The 27,876-nt window shown below is 53.8% G+C and overlaps 1 protein-coding gene across 3 annotated transcripts; it reads left to right on the top strand.

The window, feature by feature from the left end:
- Window positions 1-19: 19 nt before the first annotated feature.
- HIF3A (hypoxia inducible factor 3 subunit alpha) lies at window positions 20-27,274 on the top strand. Of its 3 annotated transcripts, XM_028087978.1 has the most exons (15): window positions 20-45; window positions 4,972-5,162; window positions 6,101-6,246; window positions 8,098-8,182; window positions 8,465-8,577; window positions 8,717-8,925; window positions 10,598-10,704; window positions 10,917-11,064; window positions 14,484-14,602; window positions 15,632-15,822; window positions 16,761-16,865; window positions 21,223-21,494; window positions 23,119-23,236; window positions 24,815-24,896; window positions 27,177-27,274. In XM_028087978.1, exons 1-15 carry the CDS (start codon window positions 20-22, stop codon window positions 27,272-27,274), a joined length of 2,010 nt encoding a protein of 669 aa, XP_027943779.1. The 3 variants fall into 3 exon arrangements, with proteins under 3 accessions (XP_027943779.1, XP_027943778.1, XP_027943780.1); XM_028087977.1 differs by lacking the exon at window positions 20-45 and having other exon boundaries at window positions 4,889-5,162; XM_028087979.1 differs by lacking the exons at window positions 20-45; window positions 6,101-6,246 and having other exon boundaries at window positions 5,007-5,162.
- Window positions 27,275-27,876: the final 602 nt, after the last annotated feature.

Here is a 27,876-nt window from a genome sequence, read left to right on the forward strand (position 1 = left end):
GGAGCGGCGACGGCGAGCCATGGCGCTGGGGCTACAGCGCGCAAGGTACTCGGGTTCGGGGCAGGAATGATGGGAAGCGGGGGGCTCTCCTTCCAGGGACCCCCCCGAGCCGGGTGGGGGATGCGCGGGTGCAAGCCGAGGACGCCCCGGGACGCGCGGTTGGAGGCACATCCCCGGCGCACCCTCCACCCTACGGGATTGCAGGCAAGGGGGATTTCCCCAAGTCCCCGGCTGCCCCGCCCCGCCCCTTTAGCCTGGAGTGACTTCAGGGTGGTGATCCCCAATTTCCTGCTGCTCCGGGTTCGCTTTCCCTCCAGGTTAGGGTCCGTACGGAATTGGGGGTGCTTGTGTTCGAGTAGTTCCCGGGCTTCTGCGGAAGGCATTCTCTTTCCACGTATTGAACCTACTGGCCTCCGAATTCCCAGAATTGAGGTTGTTCCTTGCCACGGGACTCTGGGGATCCTAGGGTATATGGGGTAACCGCCAAACTAAGCCTTCCCAGATCCAGGGAGTCCCTTGGAATGGGAAGTCAGATTCTGAGTTCAAGAGCAGAGAGAGATCCCCTATAATTGGATGCTCCCTGACAGTCTCTCAAACCTTGGGTTCCTTAGAAATAAGCAGGGGGGGGTCCCCTTTCAGCAACTACCTGGGACCGTTCCCAGGGACCTTTTTGTATCCTTTTGAAAGGTAGAGTCACCCCTTTTAATAACAGAGAAACAGCCTGACCCACTTCCCAAAGTCTAGCCCCTTATCTCCCTCTCCACCCCCACTCAGTGCCTGTGACTGTGGACAGGGGCACACCATCCAAGCCTTATTTGGGGAATCCCCCATGGAGGGTGCTGTGCCTGATTCAGTGCAAGCCTTGATGGGAGCACCCCCTGCCGAAGTGTTCAGCTGGGTCCTACTGGCCAGAGGGTAGGTTTCTGTGATCACCTCCATCTGCTGAGTGCTCTGGGTCCAATGCCAGGGGGTCTACCTGGCCATGTTTTCTTGGGGCCCTGGAAAATCTTGCAGGCCCTTGGTTTCCCTTGTCCAATCTGAGGCATCCAGGAAGCCTCACCCCCTTCCCTCCTCCCTGGCTTCCCAGGTCTGATTGGGTCTGTCCACACCCCCATGTTTTTTAGTCCCCCCTCCCCTGCTGTTCCCCCCTTCAGTTCTATTCCAGTCTCTGGCTCTGGGCCTGCCAGGGAACTCCATCCCACCCCTTCTGGGCCAGTCTCAGCGCAGCCCCTCCCAGCGCCCCCTCCTGGCTAGGTGGGGGCCCCTCTTGGCTGAGCTGGGGCGCTCCCCCCCTCCCCACCAAGGCCAGCCCTTTCCTGTGGTGTCATCCCAGTGCTGCGCACCACCCACTCATAACTCGCACCCGGATCCTGGCCACGCTCCGTCCCCTCCTGCACCCCTAGGATGGCCCTTGGGCCAAAGGGGGCCTGGGTGATGGTGAGTGGGCCCCCGTACCTCCTCACCCCTTTCCCTTCTTCCAGCTCAGGCTTACTGCCATCCTACCCCGGGCAGGGATGTTCTTGGGAAGTCCCTGATGGGTATAAGGGCCCGGGTGCCCCCCAGATCCGAGGGTTCCCAGAGAAGATGGACTTTGGGTACAGGTACCCCACTGGATTACCATGTCCTTGGGAATGAGCAGAGGCAGAGGCAGAGATACTCCTCCTGACTGACCCCACCCCAAGTCCTTTCTCAAACCCAAACCCTGCTTCTGGACAGCCTAAGGCCCCATAGATCCTCTATACTTTCTTCAAGACCCCCACTACCCGCTCAGTGTCAGAAGAGAGAGGGCCAAGAGCAGCCCTGAATGTGGCTCAGGGTCTTCCTACTTTCTCCTTGCCTTTGCTCTCTGGTGGCAGTTTCTTCAGAGGTGGGCTTCTCCCTCTCTTGGTTGGGCGGGGGGTACTGGGCCCCAGCCCCCATTCCCAGGCCTCACTCTGGGGCCTCCAGACCCTGGCCCCGCCTTCTGTTCTCTGCTGGAACACAGAGGAAGGGTGGCAGGGTTCCAGCTGCACGTCCCAAGCTGGGCAGGGTGCCAGGGGGCTGGACCAGGGCTGGGCATGGGGCCAGCTGGGGAGGCTGGCCAGCTGGGGAAATCCGGAGGCAGCAGAGGTGGGACAAGGGGAAGGCACTGAGGCCACCGGGCAAAGGAGGGACAGGGCGGGGGCCCCTGGGGTGGACGTGCCCACCCAGGCACGCATTTAAGAGCAGAGGCCCTAAAGTCAGGTTCAGATCCCCGCTCATCTGCTTCTTGGGTGGGTGGCCTTGGGCCAGTGACTGCCTCTCTGAGCCTCAGTGACATATCCTGGAAAATGGGGGGTCATACCTCCCCTCCCTTGCACCACATCAAAATAAGGAGCAGTGAGGGAACCGATCTTTAGGGGCAAGATACCCCACGGGTTGCAATAAACTGTGCTCAAGTCAGACAGTGTTCTGGGTAGAAGTAGATACAGCATGGGACTCACTGAGATGCGTGGAACAGAGTTGCACTGTGTGGTGGGGTGGGGGGGGCCTGATTACCAGCTGGGTTACTTGGGCCAGTGATGCCATTGCTCAGAGCCTCAGGTTCAGGCCCTGTGAAAGGGAGACCACTTTTCCTGCTGCATCGGGCTATTGAGAGGATTTAAGGGGGTCTCTAGCTCCTTGAGTGCTCAGTACAGCAAAGCGATCATGATGATTACTCTCATGATGCTTTGGTCTACTTCCAAGGCGCCTGTGTGAAGGTCTTGTACACACACCACACCACGGGGTTACCACCAAAGCCCACAGGTCTCTCCAGTGCGCAGGAGACTCCGGAGCCTTCCGTCCCTGATGTCGACAAAGAGGGAATAATAAAAAGTTTAGCCTTCTCATGGCACTTACCAATTGCCAGGCCCTGTCCTAAGTCCTTGACGTATATGAATGCATGTAATCTTTAAAACAACCCTGTGGGGTTGTGTCGTTATGCTCAGGGAAGGCCTGCAATTTGTCCCAAAGTAACACAGCTCTTACGTAGTGGAGTCGAGACTGGAACCCTGCTCTGGGCGAACTCATCCCTGCTCAGTTTAATGAAAGAAAGGCTGGAGACCCAGGCTTCTCTGAAGCCAGGACTTCCTGTCAGAAGAACATCCAGAGGTCAGGCTGGGAGCTGGAAGGAGGGTCCCGTGCAGCCACCAGCTGGCTCCTTCTATGGAGGGAGAAGTCAGCCACAGAGAGGATTGCTGAGCCCAGCTGCCCAGGAGGTGGGGGGCCGGCCCCACCCCCATCCCCCACTCCCGCTCCCACTCCCTCTTCCCTCTGTCTGGGCCCCCGGCTCAGGGAGGCCCGCCCACCCCCACCCTCTGGGCAGGAAGACAAACAGGGCTGGAACAGAACAGGACAGCACGGAATGTCCTCTGGGCAGAGTAGGGCTGGAGGCCCCTGCCTCCCACCAGCCAGGAGGGAGGGGATGGGGGTGACTGCTGGCTCCCTCCACCCCTCCACCCAGCCTGCCCCCTTCTGTGCCTCCCACTGGTTGCATGGAGTTTTTTCCATCTGCAGCCTGACAGGACAGTCCCCTCCCCTCTCCCCATCAGGCCTGTGGGTGGGGCTGCAGGTCTCCTGCTTGGCCCCGAGGTTGATGCCATCCCCAGGAGTGGCCTCCGGTTTTTGGAAGGGACAGCCTCCCTTCCTAGAGTTCTGCTTCCCCCGGGGTGGGTCACAAGGAAGGGATCAGAGAGAAGAAGGAAGGCTTTGGAACTGCACTGCCCGAGTTCAAATCCCGGCTCTGCCAATACTAGCTTTGTGACTTTTTGGGCAAAGGACTTTACCTTTCAGAGCCCCGGTGTCCCCTTTGTGAAGTGGAAATTTAAGGTGCGTCCTGGGATTGAATGAGTGCACACAGGCAGAGTACTTAGAACAGGGCCAGACCCATGCATGCTCAGCAAATCGTAACTGCTTATTAACGGTTTTATCAATATTATAAATATACAGAAGATTATGCATACTGTACTATATGTAATATACTCCGGTTTTTTTTTTTCAAAACCTGTTGTTTGGATTCAGACATTTAAGACAGTGAGAAGCACTAACCTGGAGATAAACCCAGGGCCATAGAACAGAGAAAACTGAAGAGCTCAGGCAGACCACTGTTCAAACCTGCCTTCACTCCTTAGGAGCAAGCACTACAACCTCTCTGTGCCTTGGTTTCCTCATCTGTTCAATGGGGATAACGTTATTACCTTCTTTCTGGGGTTGTCTGAGCTCTTAGTGGGTTAATGTAAGTTACCCACTTGGCACAGGGCACTGATGGAAAAAAGCTGGATAAGTGGCAGATATTTCTGACAAAACAGTCCTCATCCCTCTTCCCCTTCCCCCCCCCCATCCCACATTTGAAGCGGATTAAAGGGTAGGGGTGAGTGGTTAGCTGTTGGCTCCAGAGAACACTCGGGTTGGTTTGCTGTGTGACATCGGCAGGGCCCCTGTTGGTGGGTGGTTGGACTTTGAGATCTGTGTTCTAAGATTCTGAGGATTCAGCTCAGCTGAGGAGGGGAAAGGGCAGGAGAGGGGGTTCTGGGAGGCTGGAGGGCAGGGGGCCCGGAGGCTGCTGACATCTTCATGTTCCCTCCCTTCCCTGGCTTCGGGCCAGCTCGGCCAGCCCCCTCCCAGCAGGAGGCCTCCCTGTCCCCCAGGCGTCCCAAGCCCGGGGAACAAACAGCAGATAAGTCAGGGAGGGGACAGCGGGCCCCGGGCACGCCTTAGAGAGCGAGGCGCTGGGGGCAGCCTGGGCTGGCGCAGGGACAGATAAAATCTGCGGCTAGGAGCTGCCCCGGAGTATAACCCTCGCAGGCCCAGAGAGCTCCGGGAACTCAGCTCCGGGCCACACAGCGAGCCCTGCACGGTCGCGGCCCTGCCCTCTGGGAGCCCGGGCCCCATGTGGCAGCGCCCCACGTGCATGTCCCATCCAACTCTTTCCCTTCCGGGGGCGCCGCCAGTGAACGCTGCCGATGCCCGCAGGTCGAGCACGGAGCTGCGCAAGGAGAAGTCCCGGGATGCGGCCCGCAGCCGGCGCAGCCAGGAGACCGAGGTGCTGTACCAGCTGGCGCACACGCTGCCCTTCGCTCGCGGGGTCAGCGCCCACCTGGACAAGGCCTCCATCATGCGCCTCACCATCAGCTACCTGCGCATGCACCGCCTCTGCGCCGCAGGTGAGCCCCGCCCCCGGGAAGTCCCACCTCGACAAGGCCCCGCCCCTTAACATATTCCCGGCGGAGCCCCACCCCCTGGGAGCGGCTTCCCTGGCGAGGCCCCGCCCCCTCGCTGGTCTATCACGTGCGAGGCCCCGCCCCTTGGGAAGCCCCACCTCCTTCGGGTTGGCATTCTAAGGAATTGGAGGCCAGCTAACTCCCTTGGGTGCTTCAACCCGTAGGATTCGGTCCCCAGGGCGACCTTCTTGCAACAAATATCCCTGCGAGGCTTAGCTGCCCAATTTTTAATGACCACTTGAGAGAGTCCCCTCCCTAGCTCCCTAGGTCTGCCTCCCCTCCCCTCAGTGCCACCCTCTTGAATTCCCACCCAGTTAGAATTCTACCCTGCAGGGAGCTTTCACACACACACACACACACACACACACACACACACACACACACACACACTCCCCTTGGAGTCCCCGAGACCCTGAAAAGATTTTATTTACAAGGTCACCTGGGAGTCCCTGCTTTATTAGAATTCTGCCCATCTACAAGGTCTTGCCCCAAGAATTCTGAAATTCTGAACTCCTGGGAGGCTTGCCCCCCGCTTAGAATTCTGACTCCCTCTAGCTCCTGGCCCCTTAAATTTTGACCCCTGGGAATCCCATCCTTTTAGAGGTCTGTCCCCGTAGCAGGCCCACCCCCTTAGGATTTGATTCTCATGCGAGACCCCCACCTCCTTAGAATTCTGTGCCCTTGGGAAGCTCTGCCCCCCGAGGATTATAATCATTGGTGGCCCTGCCCCCTTCCTTGGGACTCCCAAACCACTGGCATATATTCTTGCTCACCTGGGGGCACCTGCAAGTTCTTCTGAGTGAGGGAAGGCAGAGGGAGGCTAGCCAGGGTGGCTCCGTGGCTGACTAGAGACACGCCATCCACCCTGATGCGGACACCAGGGGAGTGGAACCAGGTGGGAGCAGGGGGCGAAGCTCTGGATGCCTGCTACCTGAAAGCCCTGGAGGGCTTCGTCATGGTGCTCACTGCCGAGGGAGACATGGCTTACCTGTCGGAGAATGTCAGCAAACACCTGGGCCTCAGTCAGGTGAGAGGAGCTGTCTGCTTTGTGCCTGGCCCTGTGCAGGTGATGCCAGGATACAGAGGTGACCGAGACTGCCCTAGCCCTGCCTTTACAGGGCTCACAGCACAGAGGAGAGACAGATGTGTCACCAGACAGGAAGATGCAGAAGGGTCAGGGCTGGGACGGGGCAGCCTAGGGGGCCCTGTGAGCCAGGGGAAGGGGGTTACCTGAGCCAGCCTCAAGGGGGAGTCGAGGGCTTCCTGGAAAAGAAGACATCTGAGCTGAAACCTGAAGGACTTAGCCAGTCAGAAGTTATGGGGAATGGATGGGAACAGTGAAGACTGGGAATGTGCATGGCTGAGGGAACAGAATATGCAAAGACCCAGAGGTGAGATAAAACAGAGCATTGGGGGGAAATAAAGATGTTTATCCTGGCTAAGTGCAGAGTGCAGTGGGAAAGGTGAGAGAAAAAAGTCTAGAGAGGTCAACAGAGCTGGATAATTTAGGGCCAAATTAGGTTTATTGCCAGGGCACTGGGGAACCGTGGATGGATTTTCATCAGGGGAGAGGCTGTGAGAGAGGCAGAATCGGATTTACCATTTGAAAAGCTCCCTCTTGGTTCCCACAGAGGTAGAGTTGGAGGGATAAGACTAGAGGCTGAGGGGGCGCCTGGGTGGCTCAGTTGGTTAAGCAACTGCCTTCGGCTCAGGTCATGATCCTGGAGTCCCAGGATCGAGTCCCGCATCGGGCTCCCTGCTCGGCGGGGAGTCTGCTTCTCCCTCTGACCCTCCCCCCTCTCATGCTCTCTCGCTCTCTCTCAAACAAATAAATAAAATCTTTAAAAAAAAATATTAAAAAAAAAAAAAAAAAGACTAGAGGCTGAGGGTCCATCCACAGGGAGGGGTGCAGGGCCCTGGGCGGGAGAAGAGGAGTATGAGCAGCGGTCTGGGGACGGGAAAGCAGGAGACACAGGGGAGAACTGATTTCAGCAAATCCATACAGCATGCCTCACAGGAGAGTTATTGTTCTTTCTCCTATTTCACATAAATGGGCTCCATAGTTGGCATCTATTCCTTTCTCCTTCCTTGTTATCCCACTCCTGGTACCAATTTCTCTGTTAGCTTGAGCTCTTCTTGGGTTCAGAGAGGTGAATGTCCCAAGGCCCCACAGCTAGGAAGTGGCAGAGCCAGGATTTGAATCCAGCTACAGGAGGTGCCGTCAGAGGAGAGAGATCCCTCTTCACTGGACTGTGAGCTGTGGAGGCCCCCTCCTGCCAGCACCATGCCCGTTTCCTGAATTGAAACAACCTGCCGAATCTTTGGCTTGGCAAACAGTGGGATCTGAATGGGGTCTCACCTCAGGGCCTTTGCACTTGCTGTTCCCTCTTTTCAGAACACTCCAGAGAGCCACATGACCACCTCCCTGGCTTGGTTCAGCAATTTGTTTAAATATCACCTCAAGACACAGACTCTGACTACGGCCTCTAAGATAGCATGCCATCATTTCATGGCCTTACGCTAGTTTTCTTCCTAATACTTAGCATTTTGTTTTATATCTGTGTTGTTTTGTTTTATTTGTTTCCTTATTGACCATCTACCCCGCTAGCCAGTAAGCTCTGAGAGGCAGGGATTTTGTCTGTGTGGTCACAGCTCTGCCTACCCATCTGGAAGGGGGCCTGGCTATAGCAGGTGCTAAAGCCATGGTTGCTCAGTGAGCGTGTGAGTGAGTGAATGAATGAACGAATGAACAAATGAATGAATGGACTAGTGAAGTAATCCAGGCTCGTGAATCAGCGCAGGGATGGTGAGGATGGGAAGGAGAACTCCGGTGAAAGTGCTCTTCCTCCCAGACGCCCTCTGCTTCCCTCCCTGGCAGCTTGAGCTCATCGGACACAGTATCTTTGATTTCATCCATCCCTGTGACCAAGAGGAGCTCCAGGACGCCCTGACCCCCCAGCAGAGTGAGTTCCTCAGAGGCCTCTGACCCTGGTTATAGAAGCTGAGGCTCCACCCTCCCCTCAGCATATCCCCTCCTCCTCTGGACGACCGGACTGAGGAAGATGGAAGAGGGGACGTGGCCCTGCCCTGGGGTATCTGAAGGAGCATTCCCTCCCCGTGGGGGCCCCTCCCTGGTTCCAGGTCTCAACTCTGGGGAATGAGGCTGGCGGGGTGCTGGAGGGAACTGGGCCGTGTCCAGAGCCTCCTGGTGACCTGCTCACCCCCCTCCCCGTGGCCCTCCCCAGGCCTGTCCAAAAAGAAGCCGGAGGCTCCCACCGAGCGGTGCTTCTCCTTGCGCATGAAGAGCACCCTCACCAGCCGCGGGCGCACCCTCAACCTCAAGGCGGCCACCTGGAAGGTGGGCAGGGCCCGGCCTGGAGGAGGGTAGAGGTTTCTCCTTCTCAGCTCCCAGTGGGGCCCCCAGAGACATACCTCCCAGCCCCATGGGAGCCCCAGGCCCACGTGCATCCCTGCCTTGCCTCCTTCACCCCAACCAGGTGCTGCACTGCTCTGGACACATGAGGGCCTACAAGCCCCCTGCACAGACTTCCCCAGCAGGGAGCCCCAACTTGGAGCCCCCCCTGCAATGCCTGGTGCTCATCTGTGAAGCCATCCCCCACCCGGGCAGCCTGGAGCCCCCACTAGGCCGGGGGGCCTTCCTCAGCCGCCACAGCCTGGACATGAAGTTCACCTACTGTGATGAGAGGTGGGCAGGAGCCCCGCTGCCCCCCCACCCCTCCACTGGCCCGGCTCCTCTTCCTTTCTGCCCAGGGTCCCTCACTGGTTCTTCTTCCGCCCCCTGGTTCTCCCTCTGGTCCATCTCCATCTCTCTCTGATGCCATCTATCTCTGTCTCTGTGGCTGTCCGTCTTGGCATTCTCTGTGGGTCTTTTTACCTTGGGTTCTCTCCCTGTCCCCTTTGAGTCTTCATCACTCCCTCCCTGTCCTTCTGTTGCTTTCCTTAAATGAGTCGGTGCGCCTAAAGCAGTTAGCGCAGTGCCCAACACGGAAGGCAGCACTCAGCACACTGTCCTTATTCATCGCCCCCCCATCCTTCCCTTTCTCTCTCCTTCTCTTCCTCCCTCTCCCCCTCTCTCCCTTCAGCCCTTCATGTTCCTGCGTCTTCCCTCCTTCCCTCGCCCTGGAGTCATGCTTGGGAGTGGCAAGCCTGGGCTCCGTCAGCTCGGGTTTAAAGCCTGGCTGTGTACCCTTGGCCAAACGCGGGCGCCTCTCTGCACCGTGCTCTCCTGGTCTGTCCTGTGGAGTGAAACCAGAACCTCCTTAGAGCAGTTGTTCTGAGCACCCAGTGTGTTTCCTGGTGCAGAACACTATAGAGCTGTGTTTTTTTAAAAAAAAATTTTTTTTTTATTCAGTGGGGCTCGAACTCATGACCCTGAGATCAAGAGTCACATGCTCCACCGACTAAGCCAGCCAGGCACCCCCAGAAGTGTATATTTTTAATCATTATCATCATTATTATGTCTTATTTTATTCATTTCTTCCTATCTTTCTTTTTCTGGTTTTCTTTCTTCCTTTCTCTTCCCCCGCTCCTTTTCTCTCTTCTTTTTCTTTTTTTTTTTTTAAAGATTTATTTATTTATTTTGAGAGAGTGAGAATGAGAGAGAGAGAGAGAGAGAGAGAGAGAGCGCACATGAGAGGGGGGAGGGCCAGAGGGAGAAGCAGGTTCCTCGCTGAGCAGGGAGCCCGACGCGGGACCCGATCCCGGGACTCCAGGATCATGACCTGAGCCGAAGGCAGTCGCGTAACCAACTGAGCCACCCAGGCGCCCTCTCTCTTCCTTTTCTTTACTCACCCCGTCCCCATCACGCCTGTCCCTTTCCTGCTGCGTCTGTAACAATCACCACAAGCCAAGGGGCTCAGCACAACGCACGTTCACCGTCTCAGCGCTCTGGAGGCTCCTTGCCTTAAACACTTCTGGAATCTTCCTACATTCCTTGGTTTGGAGCCCCTTCCTCCCATCTTCAAAACCCATGGCCCTGCCATCTGCCTCCACAGAACGTGTCCTGTTCTCCGAATCTCTCTGTAAGGGCCCCTGTCGCCACAGGGGGCCCATCTGGCTTGTCCAGGTGAAGCTCCACATCTCAAGACCCTTCCCTTAATCAGCCCCGCAGAGTCCCCTTTGCCTCCCCCCCCCCCCCCGCAGAGGTCACAGTAGTCACAGGTCCCCGGGATTAGGAGGCGGACCTCTCCGAGGGCCCTTGTTCAGCCTGTCACAGTCCCTTTTCTCTTTCTTACTCTCCCTTTCTCTCTGTTACAACCCTGTCTGCCTCTGTCTTGCTGGCTTCATCCCTGTATCCCCCAGCCCCACCCTCCACCTCAGCCAGTTGAACTGACCGGGCCCCACTGCACCCACCCCAGGATCGCGGAGGTCGCTGGCTACAGCCCTGATGATCTGATCGGCTGCTCCGCCTACGAGTACATTCACGCTCTGGACTCGGACGCTGTTGGCCAGAGCATCCACACCCGTACGTGAGACTTCCTGGCACTCTGAAACCAGCTCCCCAGCTCCCCATGCTCCAGGGAGCCTCCCCCCACACCCCGACTCCAGCTCCCTGCTCCCCACGCCCCAAGGAACCTTCTCTTCCCTGGTCCCTGGTACCCAAGCCCCTGCCCCCAGCGCCTTTTCTCCCCATCTGCCCCTTCTATGGCCCTGACCCCTCCCCGTCCCCCTCCCCAGTGCTGAGCAAGGGCCAGGCAGTAACGGGGCAGTATCGCTTCCTGGCCCGGAGTGGTGGCTATCTGTGGACCCAGACTCAGGCCACAGTGGTGTCAGGGGGCCGGGGTCCCCAGTCTGAGAGTATCGTCTGCGTCCACTTCCTGATCAGGTAAGTGGGAGGGGGTGTGCGTGGGTCTGGTCTGCATGGGTGTGGTTAGGTGTGTGTGCGCGCACATGACCGTGAGAGGGAGTGCTCACATGTCCGTGTATGCAGACCGTGTGTGACTGGATGCACACAGGTGTGTCTGCATGTACGCACACGTGCGTGGGTGTCTGTACAGTACACCCACGCACGTGTGCGTACTGTTCACTGAAATTGAAAAGTACTCTATATCCAAATTAAAGTGAGAAATCTAGCAGAATCATGGGGGCTTTTTTGCTTTTTAAAAATTGAAGTGTAATTTACATATAATAAATTCACTTCTTGCTCTACGGTACTATGAGTTTTGACAAAGGCGTGGGATTGTGTAATCACTTCCACAATCAAGCTATAGAGAATCACCCAAAAATATTTTGTCATGGTGAATCCCACCTCCCCTAAACACCCCTCACCCCCACCCCGAGTCCCTGGCAACCACCGAGCTGTTCTGTGACCCCTAGCATTTTGCCTTTTCCAGAATGTCATGTTCACAGAATCCTGCAGGATGGAACATTTTGAGTCTGGCTTCTTTCCCTTAGCATAATATATTTAAAATGGATCTCTGCTGTGTGTATCACAGTCGCTCCTTTTTAATGTTGAGTGGTGTTCTACGGTATGAATATGAACAGACCAGAGTTTGTTTATCCATTCGCCAGTTGGAGGACATTTGGGCCGGTTCCTATTTCGGGTGATTACGAAAAAAGCTACTGTAAACATTCTCATAGAAGATTTTGTGAGGTCATGTTTTCGTTTCCCTTGGATAAACACCTAGGCATGGTCAGTGTATATTTAACTTCATAAGAAACGACCAGGTCATTTTCCCAAAAGCCTGCACCATTTTGCCTTCCCACCAGCAATGTGAGGGTTCCCGTTCTCCTGCATGGCTGCCAGCATTTTGTGTTGTCTGTTTTTGTCTTCTTTGCTTTTAATTTTAACCATTCTAATGGATGTGCAGTGGTAAATCACAGGCTGTCCTCCACTGCATTCAGCATATTAGAAGTTTTTCACCATGACAACATTGTGACAAGGGGCAGCAGATTAGCACAGAAAACAGAGAATTACAGCTTTTCTTTGCAAATTATCTTCCAGGACATGGTATCAATTTCTAAAGCCTTAGGTGTTTCCCTACTCCTTTTTGATCAAGGACAGATTCTATTTGAAGACAGAAGTGGGGACGGGAGCCTGGGTGGCTCCAGTCAGTTAAGCATCTGGCTCTTGATCTCAGCTCAGGTCTCGAGATCTCACAGTTGTGAGTTCAAGCCCCATGTTGGGCTCCATGCTGGGTGTGGAACCTACTTAAAAAAAAAAAAAAAGCGGGTAGCAGGAATATCCATAGTCTTTGTATGGCACAAGAAAACAAGACTGATCGTCTGTGGAATGTTCTCATTTTAACATCTTTCCAAATCAGAGTCTGAATAACTTGTCCACATAGCAAGAGGGGCCTTGCCATTGTCACTGCGAAGGAGAGGGGACCTGCCCCCGCCTCTTCTGGAAACTCCTTTTATTCATTGTGAAGATTTGCCTTTCTATGGCCAGGCCCTGTGGTTTCAGTCTTCTGTACTCTAAGCAAAGAGCAGGCCCGGAGCGTTCATCTTCATTGGCAGACTTGGGTGAAGAAGGAATAGCTTACTTAATTACAGTGAAATAAGGAGCGTATGGTATTAATTGTCCTTGTTATGTGTACGTTGTGTGGTGTGCAGTTGTGTGGCTATTTGTGTGTGCTCAGATGCTTATACTTTGTAGTATAAAAACTCCTCCCCTTCCAGACCTAAGCCTCCCTCCATTGCAGTGAGCAATTGCTTTATAAGAATAAAACTCATTTACATAGGGCACTGCTGAATCTTCAGCACCTAGAACAGCGCCTGGCACCTAGTAGTTGTTCAATAAACAAGAATCGCAAATACTTACATAGAGCTCACCATTTGCCAGGCACAGTTCTATGCATTTTATGTGTATTAGCCCACTGAGGCCTCCTAATAACCTGGGGAGGAGGTATTATTATTTTTTTTTTTAGATTTTATTTACTTATTTATTTGAGAGAGAGAGAGCATGAGCAGGGAAGAGCATTAGAGGGGGAGTAGTAGACTCTCTGATGAGCAGGGAGCCCGGTGCGGGACTCGACCCCAGGACCCTGGGATCATGACCTGAGCTGAGGGCAGACGCTTAACCAACTGAGCCACCCAGGTGCCTGGGAGGAGGTATTATTATATTGCCTCTTTACAGAGGAGGAAAATGAGGCGCAGAAAGGTTCAGCCACAGGCTCGAGGTCACACAGCTTCTAAGTGGCACGGCTGGGATTTGACCCCAGGCTGCTGGCTGTAGGTCCATTGCTCTTAGCCACCAGACAGTACTAGTTGTCTAGGACATGTTTATGGAATGAACGAATGAATGAACGAATGAGTCAACTTCATGTGCCGAATATGCACATGCGTGAGCCTGGGAATAGGGATTATGAGTGCACATCTGTCTGTGTATACACTTGGATGTATATGAGTGCTCCTGTTTGTGCTCCCGTGAACCGTGCGTATACATGTGGGCCAGGTGCATGCTGGCGTTTTTTCAAAAAGGGGAAGGTGTGGCTTTGGTCCAGCCTAAACTGGGAGGTGGTCCAGCCCAGAAGGGGTTTGGTGAGGGTGGGGAAGGGGTGTAGCTTCTCAAAGAGCCAGTGGGAGGACCACCCCTGCGCTAGCCTGGGTATTGTTATGCAAATGAGATGCAAACGACGGCCTGGTTTTCAGCCCCCTGGCCAATTCTCCAAAAGCCGATTGGGCTCGGAACATTTGGGTTGTCTCAGCAGCTAGAGACTGGGGAGAAGGTAAGCGCGGGGGCATAAGAAGGATATATTTATAAATCCATTCCCTTGAATATGAAAAATGTCTATGAATAGAAACTTCATAAATAAAATCTTATTCATTAAAGTATATCCCTCTGAATTCTTCATATTTGGTAATGTAAGAATGTTAAATACATATAATTCATCAATCATTTATAAGAGTATGTTTATAAGTAAATATAAAGAGAATATTTCGTTCTTACGCCTTTTGACTCTCACCTTCTCTGTTCCCCGTTCCCCCCACCCATCTCCCCTTTCTATCCAAGCTGTGTTAAATGCCAACTCTTTTTTTTTTTTTTTCCCCTGTCTCCTTCCACAGAGAGAGCTTGGGAAGACACACGTAACTTTATTTTAAATGCTATTATAATAAAAAGCATCCAACCAAAATTAAATCCATAAAAGAAACAAGTAAATGTGGCAAATTATTTTCTGCACAATGTCCTCCTGCCCCTGAACAAGATCACCTCCTGTGATGGGAATCATCTAAGGGGGCTGCCTGGGCCGGGGCCCGAGGACGCTCCCTGACTTCCGCTCCCCTTTTTGCCCTATACCCCAGCCGGGTGGAAGAGACCGGAGTGGTGCTGTCCCTGGAGCAAACGGAGAGACACTCTCGCAGACCCGTTCAGAGGGGCACCCCTTCCCAGAAGGACGCCCCTAATTCCGGGGACAGCTTTGGTATGGGGCAGGGCTGGGACTGGGAGGGGTTGTGGCCCCAGGACGCTTGACAGAAAGCCCAGATGCTTTAAGAATGGGGCTCACCAGGCCCTGTGTGACCTGACTCCCGCCTCCCTCCCCTTCTCACTCACTTTGAGCTCCCAGCTTCCTTAGTGCTGTCGGAATGCTAGTCTCTCATGCCTCGCGGCCTGTGCACTGGCAGCTTCCTCTGCCCAGAATGCTCTTCTCTCTTCTGTCCTTCCACTTCTCCTCTGAGAAGAGGAGATTGCTTCAGTCTTGTTGCTCCTCTGCTTGGAATCCTGCTATGGCTCCCCATTGCCCCCACCCTTCAGCTGGTTCCCTGCTCCCACCTCACTGCTCACTGGCATCCAATAATCCTGATCCTCCTGGGTCTGGCTCCTTTCTCCCTCTTCCTTCTTTCCCACCTGACCCCCCCCCCCCGCCTCCAGTCCTGGAGGAGTTTCTCTTCCGGTTGGTTCTTCAAGGCCATCACCTTCTTCAAGCTGTTGCTGGCAGCCCATGCTCCTGGGTGTGGTGTGGGGGTCACTGGTATCCTTTCCTTTTCTGGCTCAAAACTCACCTCCAGGGACCTTAGAACCTTCTTGAGGGCCTGGGGCCAGTCTTTTCTCCTAATATGCAAGCCCCCCCCCCCCAGAGCGGAGTGGCTGATTGCTGCTCTGTGCCATTGGAGAATCGGGTCAGTCGTGTGCCTTGGTCTGGCCATGCTGATTTTAAATACTAAAACGTTTCCCCATCATTGGGCAGTTGCTACTCTCCCCAGCCTACTGTGTGCCCCCCACCCCACACTGGCCCCTCTAGGACCCTTCAGGGTCTCACCACAGTCTGGCAACTGGAGGGATAGAACCTGGTCCCGCAAGGGTTCTCCAGAAATCAGCTCCCCAGCACTGTGAACAGCCTCCACCCTGTTTATAGAAAATGTCAACGAAGCTCCCTGGGGTTGGTGGGGAGGGCTCTGCCCCTCAGCCCTGGATAACCATCCTGTGTCCTCCCCATCTGTGTGTCCCGTAGATGCCTCTGGTCCCCGGATCCTGGCCTTCCTGCACCCCCCTGCCCTGAGCGAGGCCACCCTGGCCGCTGACCCCCGCCGCTTCTGCAGCCCTGACCTGCGTCGCCTCCTGGCACCTATCCTGGATGGGACTTCAGGAGCCGCCACCCCCAGCGCACCCCCAGCCACACGGCGCCCCCAAAGTCCTCTTCCAGTAAGCCGTCCCTCCCAAGTAAACCCTCAGCATCCAGGCTGCTTTGGCCTTTGGCTTGAATCTTGCTATTCTCTGGGCCTCAGTTTCTCCCTCTGTGCAGTGGGAAGGTTGGGGTGAGATGGGGTTCCTTTAAGACCTAGATCCCAGATTCTTCAACTGTTATCTGGACCAAAACCTAGGTCACTGGGGACTGGCATGGGTGACCCCTCCCTCCTCCTGCTTGTGACCCATCATCCAGGCTCTCAGAGTCAAGAATGTCTAATGTCTTAAATGACACAGACCAGGATTCAAATCCTAAATCTGCCACTTACCAGCTATGTTACCCTGGACACGTGGCCCCTCAGTGTCTTCATCTATAAAATTAGGATCATAGCAAGTAGCCATCTCATTGGTGTAAGTGAGGGTTCATTGCGATCATTCATGGGAAGCACTTAGTAGACACCTGATACCTGGTAGGTGCTCGATATACCATAGCAGTTACTTTTTTTTACTTGAGTTCAGATAGTGTGACCTCTGACTCGGGGGCCCATATTATCTGGTGTTGACTCTCCTCATCCTTCCCCAACCCCCCACACCTCCCAGATCTTCTCTCCACCAGAGAAATAAGACGGTGGCCTTTGACGTCACCTGTACACCTGGGAGAGCGGACTCTGCATCATTTTACCCAGACTCCAGACACCAAGAGGGCCTGAATATCTTGGCCTCAGGCTTTGGTCTTTGAATCTTCGAGTTTTCCCTGTCAATCTATCCCTGGCCACTTCCACCTTCTGAACACCCAGGTCCAGAATTCATTTGCTTTTGCTGTTTGACCCCCTTGGTGTCCCAGCTATCTGACATTTAACCCTGAATTCTGCCCCTGAGCTCAGATGTCCACACTATCTTACTGTTAACATTTCCTAAACTCCAGATTTCCTTAAGTGTCTACTCTCTCCCCACAGGCCGATCTCCCAGATGAACCACCCGTGAACATGGAGAATACACACAAACTCTTGGCCTCGGGGAAAGACCTTGAGGCTGTGGAGACAGATCTAGATATAGCTCAGGTAAGGGCTGGCCTGGAAGGAACAGTCTTTACCTCTGTGCTCTGGGGGCTGACATATCTGAGCTTTAGAGAGGGTGGTAGCATGGTTGAGGGGACGAATGGATGGAGGGATGGATGGATGGACCACTGTATTCATTAGGTGATGATGGGGGACAGATGGATGGGTGACGGTTAGACAGACGGATGGATGGAGGGATGGATGGATGGACCACTGTATTCATTAGGTGATGATGGGGGACAGATGGATGGGTGACGGTTAGACAGACGGATGGATGGAGGGATGGATGGATGGACCACTGTATTCATTAGGTGATGATGGGGGACAGATGGATGGGTGACGGTTAGACAGACGGATGGATGGAGGGATGGATGGATGGACCACTGTATTCATTAGGTGATGATGGGGGACAGATGGATGGGTGACGGTTAGACAGACGGATGGATGGAGGGATGGATGGATGGACCACTGTATTCATTAGGTGATGATGGGGGACAGATGGATGGGTGACGGTTAGACAGACGGATGGATGGAGGGATGGATGGATGGACCACTGTATTCATTAGGTGATGATGGGGGACAGATGGATGGGTGATGGTTAGACGGATGGATGGAGGGATGGGTAATGGATGTTTGGATGGGTAGTTAGACAGGCCACTGGTTCATTGGATAGATGATAGATGGATGGATAATGTTTGGATGATTGAGCGGCTAGATGAATGACAGTAACATGATGTAGTAGTTATCTATTGCTCCGTAACAAATCACCCCCAAACCAAGCACCTTGAAACAACTAACATTTATTGTGTCACACCATTTCTGAGATTCAGGAATCTGGGAGCAGCTCAGCTGGATTGTTTTTGCCGAGTCTCTCGTGAGACTGAAGTCAAGCTCTCCATCAGGGGTACAGTCATGTGGGGCTAGAGGATCCACGTCCAAGCTCACACACATGGTTGTTGGCAGGCATCAGTCCCTCATTGGCTCTGGCTGGAGGCCTCAGTTCCTTACCACGTAGGCTCTCTGGCTTCCCTGAAGGCAAGGAACCCAGGAGATAATGAGAGTGAGCCCAAGACAGAAAATGCAGTCTTGTATAACCTAATCTCAGAAGCAACACACCGTCACTTCACTGTATCGTATTGGTCATAGAGACCAACCCTGGTACAATTCAGAAGGCATCCACATACACCAGAAGGCAAGGATCATTGGGGCCCCCAATAATTCATGTCTCTCCCTCATGCAAAACACACTCACCCCCTCCCAAGTGCCCCCAAATTCTCTTCCCATGACAGTATCAGCCTAATGTCTGGAACCTCATCACCTACATCAGGTCTGGGCGTGAAGCGCTCACCCTGTTGGTCTCACCCCTGAGACAAGTGATGTGCCGCCAGCCACATGCCCCGCATACAGTGGTGGGACAGGCACAGAGTAAGGCCATGCATTCCCCTGTTCAAAAAGAGGGAGAGGACTGGAGCGCATACAGGTGTCACTGGTCGACAGCAGTTTTGAAATCCGGTTGGGCAACTATGGGAAGTTCCTTGATCAGAACTCATTCCTACTACTTCCTAGGGCCTTTCTCCATGGTTCTTGTCTCCACTCTGTAGACGCTGGGCTCCTCACTTGGGAGTCCTCCTTGCTTTTTCATAAAGGGTAATGTGTATTTGCAGCTGAGAGGGTTTTCATGACCTTCTTTCTCGTTAGGGAACTTTGGTGGCCCAAAGGTCTCTCTTCATTTAGTACCATCTCTGTCCCTTCCAGCTTGGACTGTTTATATAATAATCTTAAAAAAGGGGCGCCTGGGTGGCTCAGATGGTTAAGCATCTGCCTTCAGCTCAGGTCATGATCCCAGAGTCCTGGGATCGAGCCCCACATCGGGCTCCCTGCTCCGCGGGAAGCCTGCTTCTCCCTCTCCCACTCCCCCTGCTTGTATTCCCTCTCTCGCTCTGTCTCTCTCTGTCAAATAAACAAATAAAAAATCTTTAAAAAAAATCTTATAAAAAAAATGTAGGGGTCTTAGGTGAATCTCTTCGGAGGTTACTCCTTTAGACAGAAGTCATGCCCACAATCTCTTTGAGATAAGCCCTTCTCTGCTTTGGGCTTTTGCTGAGATGCTGAGTGACAGTCCTCAGAAATTTAACAGAAGCCCCGTTGTCTGATTGAGAGGGTATGTGGGGCACATCCTCAAACTCTAAAGTGCTGTTGTCTGACTAAGGGATATTCTAGGCAACACTTTGATCTTCCTTAACAAAGAATTTTATAGTCGTACCCTGGGCCTCATCTTTAGACCATGCCCTCCCAAGAGTGCTCTTCGCTGCTCAGTTTTCGCATCCTTTGCCACCTGGGGAGTTCCCAGGGTCAGCGAAACCCAAGGTGAGGGCCGCAGTCCTCTCGTCTGCCATGTCTGTCCAAGACTTCCAGCCTCGGCTGCAAGCTCAGGGCAGGAGGGGTTGCCCAGGGCCACCCTCACTATAGACCAGCTGCCTACAAAGTCAGAGATTCCCACTGACTCCCTCAGTCTCAATAATTTGCTAGAAGTAGCTCTAGAACTTAGGACAGCACTGGACTTAATGATGATAGTTTTATTACTTCAAAAGAATATTACAGCCAAACGAAGAAATGTATAGGGTGGAATCTGGGACTGGGAGGGTCCCAAATGCAAAACTTTCATGACCCTGGCGACATGTCATGCTCCCGGCAGCACACATGGCGTATTGCCACATCAGGAAGCTCACCCAAGTTGTGGTGTCCAGAGTTTGTTTGTTTGTTTTTTAAAGATTTATTATTTATTTGAGAGAGAGAGAGAGAGAGAGAGAGAGAGAGAGCGTGAGCAGGGGGAGGGGCAGAGGGAGAGAATATCCAAGCAGACTCCTGCTGAACTCAGAGCCTGAAGTGGAGCTCAATCCCTGAGATCATGACCTGAGCCGAAACCAAGAGGCAGACACAACGCACTGAGCCGGGCAGGTGCCCCAGGTGTCCAGAGTTTTCAGTTAAGGGTCATTATGTAGGCATGGCTGAATTCTTGCCCATGCAGTTGACCTTGATCTTCATCTCTACCTCCCCAACACACACGCTTCTCCTGGAGGTTAGGCTGATCTCATGTGGCCCCAATCCTCTCATCACATGGTTGGCTCTTTGGGCACAGCCAGCCCCCCAGCCTGAGTCATCTTGTTGGCATTCGCTGTCAGATGTGGCCCCAGAGACTCACCATGAGGAGCAAAGACGCCTGTCACTCAGGAAATCCCAAGGAGCTGGGGCAAAGGCTGCACCTCGTTTTGGGTAAAGTTAATTCTTCATTTGAACGGCGAGGTTGAGAATCTTCCAGACCTTCAAATCCCCAGCTCCTTCGTGTTTCACATTTCTCCTTCAGCTCCTCTCTCCACTTGCCTTTACTCCAAGTGGCAAGAAGAAATCAGGCAGCCGTTCAGCACTCGGGCTGGGAATCTTGTAGCTGGATCGCCTGGCTCACTAGTTACCTGTTCTGAGTTCCACAAAACCGCACGCGACACTAAAACTTTAGCCACCACACAACAAAAACCTCCTTTCCTCAGACTTCTGGTCACGCATTCCTCACCTCCCTTTATGCCCTCACGGGCCAGCTCCTCATGCTTCACGTTGTTTGTTCAAGGCAGTCTAGGCCCCGACAGGCTCTCCAGAGCCCTTCCAGCCCCCAGCCCCTGCCCAGTGCCAAAGCCGTAGGGCAGCACCCCACTCTTGGGATCAAAATCCTACCTGCCATTTGTTTGTGGGTAACAAATTCCCCTAAAACTGAAAATAACAAGCATGTACAACCTCACGTAATTTCTGGGGATCAGGGGCCTGGGAGCCACTTAGCGGGGTGGCGTTTGCTCCGGGTCTCTCTCTCGAGGTTGCAATCGAGATGTCATCACCCAGGGCTGCCATCACTTGAAGGCTTGCAAGGGACTACAGGATGCGCGTCTAAGATCACTCACTCATCTGTTGGCAGGACGTCTCAGTTTCTTGCCATTTGGGCCTCTCTGTAGGGCTTCCCCCAGAGCACGTGACCCAAGAGAGTTTGCAGCAAAAACAGAAGCCATGGTATCTTTATAACCTAATGTTGGGAGTCCCACACTGTCATCTCCTCAATAGCCTATTGTTCCCAGCTCAACCCCAGTTGCTGTAGTGGGGGATTACACTAGGGCTCAGATACCAAGAGGCGAGGATCCTTGGGGGCCATCTTGGTGACTGGCTACACAGAGTCCTTCTACCCATTTTACAGATGAGGAAAGTGAAGCTCAGACTCTTGACCTCGGGCACACAACTCAGAGGTGGTGGAGCTGGGAGTCCAGCTCAGGCCCACCTGAGGCTGAGGCCCTTGCTCTTAACCTCCTCCTGCCTCCCGCAGGACGTCGATGCTCTGGATCTGGAGATGCTGGCCCCCTACATCTCCATGGATGATGACTTCCAGCTCAACTCCAGCGAGCAGCTACCCAGGGCCTTCCACAGACCTCCAGGCGCTGTCCCCCGGCCCCGTGCTCGGAGCTTCCATGGCCTGTCGCCCCCAACCCCTGAGCCCTCCCTGCTGCCCCGCTGGGGGAGTGACCCCCGGCTGAGCTGCTCCAGCCCTTCCAGAGGGGACCCCTTGGCACCCTCCCCCATGGCTGGGGCTCGGAAGAGGTGAGCCACAGTAGCCGGAGGATATAAAGGGAGTGACCCCCTGTCTTGCTTTTGCCTCCTGTTTCAGCCCCATCCCTCATCTTTCCTCCTGCTGACCTGCTGATCTCTGCTCCAGCCAGGCCACATCCCCAGCCCATGCCATGTTTGTTCCAACCTCCGGCTCTGCCTCGGCTGTGCCCCCTGGAGTGCCCTCCACTCTTCTCCTCGTTTATCCAAATCCCACCGGTCCAGTAGGGCCCTCTCCTTTACAACATATTTATATCTGGCCTTGTCAGGATTTTTGTCACAGTTAAGAGAACATTGCAACAGTGTCAAAGAAACTGTCTAGAACCAAGTTTCCTAACACCTTTGAGAATCTGTTGAAAGCTATGGACTCTTTCCCAAGAACATTTACACATACGTACAGATGCACAATTTTGCATATAATTTCAGAGGGTCCATGTCCTTCCAGAGACATTAAATTACTAATACTCAAGCTTTTGCTCTCCACGTTGCAGGCATGTGCCCATTTAGTGTCCAGAATGGTTCCTTTACTATCCCTATGAGGTTTTATGGATACATCTCATTATTTCCCAAAGCTCTCAGCTTCGTGCTGGATACACAGTGGGTGCCTGATACACAGTGGGTGCCTGATAAAGGCTTACTGAATGAGGGAGGGAGGGAATTAATGAATATAGTAGGTAGATGGATGGATGGTGAGTGGGTGGGTGGCAGATGGATCACTGGATAGATGAATGGGAAGATGGATTGGTGGGTGGGTGGCTGGATGGATGGATGGACGGATGGATGGGTAGATGGACGGATGGGTGGGTGGATGGGTGGATGGATGGATGGATGGACAGATGAATGGACAGATGGATGAACATATGGGTGGGTGGGTGGGTGGATGGATGGATAGATGGATGGATGGACGGGTGGATGGATGATTGGTGGATGGATGGATGGATGGATGGATGGATGGACGGATGGGTAGAATGGACGGATGGGTGGGTGGGTGGGTGGATGGATGGATGGATGGATGGACGGGTGGATGGATGATTGGTGGATGGGTGGGTGGATGATGGATGGATGGATGGATGGGTAGATGGATGGATGGGTGGGTGGGTGGGTGGGTGGATGGGTGGATAGATGGATGGATGGACGGGTGGATGGACGGATGGGTAGATGGACAGATGGGTGGGTGGATGGATGGACGGGTGGATGGATGATTGGTGGATGGGTGGATGGATGATTGGTGGATGGATGGATGGATGGGTAGATGGATGGGTGGGTGGGTGGGTGGGTGGGTGGGTGGGTGGATGGGTGGATAGATGGATGGATGGACGGGTGGATGGATGATTGGTGGATGGGTGGATGGACAGATGGGTGGGTGGGTGAATGGATGGATGGATGGACGGGTGGATGGATGGATGGATGGGTGGGTGGGTGAATGGATGGATGGATGGATGGGTGGGTGGATAGATGGGTGGATGAATGGCTGATGGATAGAAGGATAGGTAGATACACAAGTAAAGGAATAAACAGGCACTTGGGAGAGTGAATGAGTGCTCATCACCTGCTTACAGTGGTGCCCACACCTGCTCAGGTTTGTTGTGTTCTGAGATTCTGACCTGTTTCCCTCCAGGACCCTGGCTCAGAGCTCAGAGGACGAAGCCGAGGGGGTGGAGCTGCTGGGAGTGAGACCCCCCAAACGGTCCCCCAGCCCAGAGCCCGAAAATTTCCTGCTGCCTCCCCTCAGCCTGGTATGTTGGGGGATTTGTGGGATTCTCTGGCCCTCAGAACCTAGTGGGCTTAAACCTACTGTTTTACGGGTGGGAAAATCAGAGGGGCAGGGCCTGGCTGAAGGTCAAATGGAAGGTGAGTCATCCAGGTGAGGCTAGGACCCTGAATTGCTAGCTCAGGTCATGGGTATGAAAAGGCTCTGCAAATTCATATAAGTTGGTGGTAAGTTCTAAGAAGAAAAATTAAGCAGGGTAAAGGGGGGAAATGACAAAGGCTAGTATGTATAGGAACTTCTCCTGTGGGCCTCCCTCCCAAACCTAGGACAGTTCTTGGCCTCGGATTATTAGTGTAGCATTAAGAGTCCAGACACTGAAGTCAGACTGACTTGGGTTCAAGTCCCAGGTCTGCCACCTAGTAACTGCGAGACCTTGAGCAGGTGATGGGACCACCATGAACCTCAGTTTCCTCATCTGGGAAGTGGGATGGTTACATCTCACAGGACTCATGAGAAGCAAATGAAAACAGGCCGATCCTTAGTGGCTATTGATAAACCGTATAAAAACCACCAAGCAAACGCAACATCCCCCGTCCCCTTCCTTCCCCCATCTCCCCGCTTCCATCTCGCTCCTGCTGTCCTTTCAGCACAACGGCAACCAGGACGCCCTTTCCAAAACCCAGCCTAGGCTGCGCCCCTGCCACCAGGCCTCCCTCCAGGACCTTCCGTGGCTCTCTGGCTCCTCACTCGGAGCAGGGCTATTTGAACGCGAGAGGTGTGTGATGGTATCCACAGCTGATCGTTACCAAGTGTCTATGCGGCAGACGTTGCGCGAAATGCCTTGTGTGATTAAACTATTTCATCCCCACGACCACTCTTCAGATACTGTTGCCGTGATCGTTAATTCTTCACGGTCACATTTGCACAAGAGAAGACGAGCAACTGCATTGGTCAGAGTCTGGGCAGGAAAGAGCACGCGCACATGGGGGCGTTGAGGAGCATTTAAAAGCAGGACCACTGGGGCGCCTGGGTGGCTTGGTCATTAAGGTCGTGATCCCAGGGTCCTGGGATCGAGCCCCGCATCGGGCTCCCTGCTCAGCAGGAAGCCTGCTTCTCCCTCTCCCACTCCCCCTGCTTGTGTTCCTGCTCTCGCTGTGTCTCTCTGTCAAATAAATATATAAATAAATAAAATCTTTAAAAATAACTAAGTAAAAGCAGGACTGGCAAAGGTGTGGGCAGCACACTGGGAATCAGCAAGAGGTGGCGCATCGCAGAGAAGCAGCTGGATCACATAGCACTGCTTCCTCCCCCCTCCTGCTGGCATCTCCTGTTTGGCAAACCCAGCAGGAGCACATGGAGCCAGGACTCCGTGATTCTGGAGCCCACATGCACGGTCCACCTGCTGGGGCACAGACAAAGGGCAGGACAAGGCTCTGGCGGGGACACACGGAGGAGATCTAGGACGCTGGCTTCACCCACAGTCAGACAGCCCGTCCGCGGCCGCTGGGCCCCGCCACGCTCTGAACCACAGCCGCACTGTTGTACCTCCTGGGACAGTGACAGTGACGACGGTGGTGGTGGCAGCTTTGTCTTTCTCCTGCAGAGCTTCCTTCTGACAGGAGGGCCAGCCCCAGGGAGCCAGCAGGATGCCAGCACCCACCTCCTGGAACTGAATGAGCCCCTGCGTGAGTAGCACAGCCCTGTGTCCCTCTCTCCCCAAGCAGGTGCCCCAGATGGCTGAGAGAGGGGAGGGGCGGGGCAATCCAAAAGGTGGGAGGGGGGGGCGCTGTCATTGGCTGGACCAGACCTTGGTAAAGACAGACAGCCCTTCCCTGCTCTCAGCGGCACTGGGGGGTGGGGGGGAGAGGCCCCCAGGGAGGCAGGGGCTTGCCAAAGCTGCACCTTGGGGTGGAAGCTGAGTCCAGGCCCAGGCTAGGCCTCCCGAAGCCTGTGTCTGATTGCGATTTGGGCTTGCCCTTCCTTGGTCATTCCCAGCTGTGTGGCTTTGGGAAAGACTTAGGACCTGTTATAATAGTTCTTACCTTAAGGAGATGTTTTCAGGATCTGTGGAGGGGCAGCACAGGAAAAGTTTATTAGCACAAGACCTGATTGGTAGTAAACGCTCGAGAAACGTCCGCCATCACGCGACGTTGGTGCTGCAGACCCTCCACAGAGTGAGACAACTGCTAGGCTTCTTTAGGTTACCATTCTCATTGTCCAGCACAATTGTCAGTCGCCAGAGCTCCACCCCAAAGCTCCACACATCAGCTAGGGGATCTTCCCAAAGCACGAATCTGACCCTGGCCTCCCTCTGCTCCCAACTCATCCATGGCTCCCTAGTGCTCTTCCGAGAAAGAGCAAGCTCCTCACCTTGTGCTCCAGTCTCTGCGGGGTCTGACCGCTGCCTCATCTCAGACCACACTTGGCTTCACATCCTGTTCCAGCCACGGTCACGGTCTTTTGGTTCATTCTGTCCTTCATACACATAACAAAGATTTACTGAACGCAGAGTCAATGCCAGGCACTGTCCTAGGAGCTGGAGACACAACTGTGAACAAAAACAGAAATCCCTGCTGTCACAGTGCTGACGTTCTAGCGGGGGACACAGTCCAGAATAAAGACGCAAATACAAGAAGGGGCGTGAGAGAGGAAGCTAAGTGCTTCCGGGAAAAAATAATGCATGCAAAGGGAAAGGGAACTTGGGGGTGGGGGGGATTTCAATTTTAAGTAGTATGATTAAGAGTGGTCTCATGGAGAAGGCGACATTTGAGCAAAGACCTGAAGGAAGTGAGAGAGTGAGCCGTGCCAATTTCTGGGGGAGGAGCATTCCAGGCAGAGGGAACAAATGCAAAGGTCTGGAGGTGGGAGTATATCTTAGTTGAGGAAAACAGGGCCAGTATAGTTGTAGCAGAGTGGCGCGGCGGAGGGTGGGGGCGCTAATTGCGTGGGGACTCTGTAGGGCATTGTGCTGACTTTGAAGTAATCTCACTTGAGGAGACAGCCTCAGGACCTTTGCATATGCTGATCCTTCTGCCTGAATGCTTTTCCTTCTATTCTTCGCCCAATTACTGCATCCTTTAGATCTCAGATCAAATATTACGCCTTCCATGAAGCCCTCCCTAACTTCCTAAGCTCATGGCTCATAACATCGTAGACCATATTTATGTGGGTGTTTATGTCATTATTTGATTTTTGGCTGTCCTCTCTCTGTGGGTGTGAGCCGTGTGAGGGCAGGGGCCAGGCTTGTCTTGTCATGGCTGTACTCTACTGTCTGTGAGGCAGGGCAGTGGCTGGACACAGAGCAGGGCCTCAGTACATATTTGTAAAGGAAGAGCTAATATTTATCTAGCACTCACTCTGTGCCAAGTTTTGTGCAAAACCTATTGTGTACATGACCGAACTGACACCCTTCCCTAGAACTCAGGGCAGGGAGTTTCGTCTGTCCTGTTAACTGCTGGGTCCTGCGTGCCTGGCACACAGCAGGTGCTCAATAAATATTTTCTGACTGGGTAAATTCTCACGAGTGAGGTAGGTCTAAGTCTCCCTGTTTCCTGGGTAATAGCAGGAGCTCACTTACTGAGCACTCACCAGTACTAATTATTGTCCAAAGCACTTTACACGGATTCACTCATTCCCTTCCCACAGTAGCCCTGGAAAGGAAGTATTGTTGGTGTGTTTTACGTATCAGGTAGCCCAGGCACAGACAGGTGAAGTCACCTGCCTCAGGTCACACAGCAAGTAAAGAGCAGAGCCGGGAATTCAAACTCAGGCCTCATGTGGTTCCAGCCTTGTTAACTTCTGCCTTACATATCCTGAGCATTTTGAGGTTCAGAGAATAGAATTTGCCCAAGATTTTACCATGGTTTGAATCCAGGCACGGCTGCCTCACCACCCACGCTTTTAACTGTCAAGAGGGGAAGACGGGTTTGGGGAGTAATCCCCCACCTTCCATCTTCCCCCCGCAGGCTTGGGCCCCTCGCTGCTCTCTCTCTACCCGGATGAGGACACCGCTGAGCCCAGGAGCCACTTCCAGCCAGCAGCAGGCTTGGCCCAGGCCAACTGAGCCAGCCCCCCTTCCCTTCTACTCCCCAGAAAGGACCTCAACCACACTCCACGCCGGCAGCCAACGCACAGGATGGGGGTACCAGGAGAGGGGTTCCCTCTCTCCTCTCAGCGCCCCCCCCGCCCACCTTGGGCCTACCTCAGCCCTCACCCCTCTGCCCCCCACGTCTGGGGGCTCTTTGGGGTGGTCTCAGCTCAGTGACCTCTGGGAGGGGGGCCCCTGGAGCCCTCCTCCTCCTTCTCTCAGGACTTCCCTTGGGGTTCTCAATACTGGTGACCTCATCCCTTTCTCCAACTCTCCTGGCTTGATTTTGGGTGACTAGGGGTGGGGGAGGTTGGGGTTCAGATCTGTGTTTCTGGGCTCTGGGGAGTATCGATAACCATAATCACATTTCTTTTCCATCCATCTTTTATTATTATTTCTCTTTTTTCATTTTCGTGATAGGTTTTGAATTGCTATGAATGGCCTGGGGTCCATAAGAATGCAGGACTCTGATCCCCCCCTCCTCCCTCAGGTGTTAATGGGGGGGGCGTTTCAGGCAGACCTCACCCCTAGCAACTTGATTAGCCCCTTAGCCTTCCAAGTGGCCACCCCGCTCTGCC

Source organism: Eumetopias jubatus, unplaced genomic scaffold, assembly GCF_037043125.1.
Source record: "Eumetopias jubatus isolate StellerSeaLion01/CBP00866 unplaced genomic scaffold, mEumJub1_p1.0 scaffold_10, whole genome shotgun sequence".
Lineage (NCBI taxonomy): Eukaryota > Metazoa > Chordata > Mammalia > Carnivora > Otariidae > Eumetopias > Eumetopias jubatus.

Excerpts from the sequence above, each read along its gene's own strand:
- HIF3A (XM_028087977.1), top strand. The coding sequence starts at position 4,889 with ATGTGGCAGCGCCCCACGTGCATGTCCCATCCAACTCTTTCCCTTCCG. Across the intron at positions 5,163-6,100 it reads GCACCGCCTCTGCGCCGCAG|GGGAGTGGAACCAGGTGGGA; the intron begins GTGAGCCCCGCC and ends TGCGGACACCAG. Across the intron at positions 14,603-15,631 it reads TAATTCCGGGGACAGCTTTG|ATGCCTCTGGTCCCCGGATC; the intron begins GTATGGGGCAGG and ends TGTGTCCCGTAG.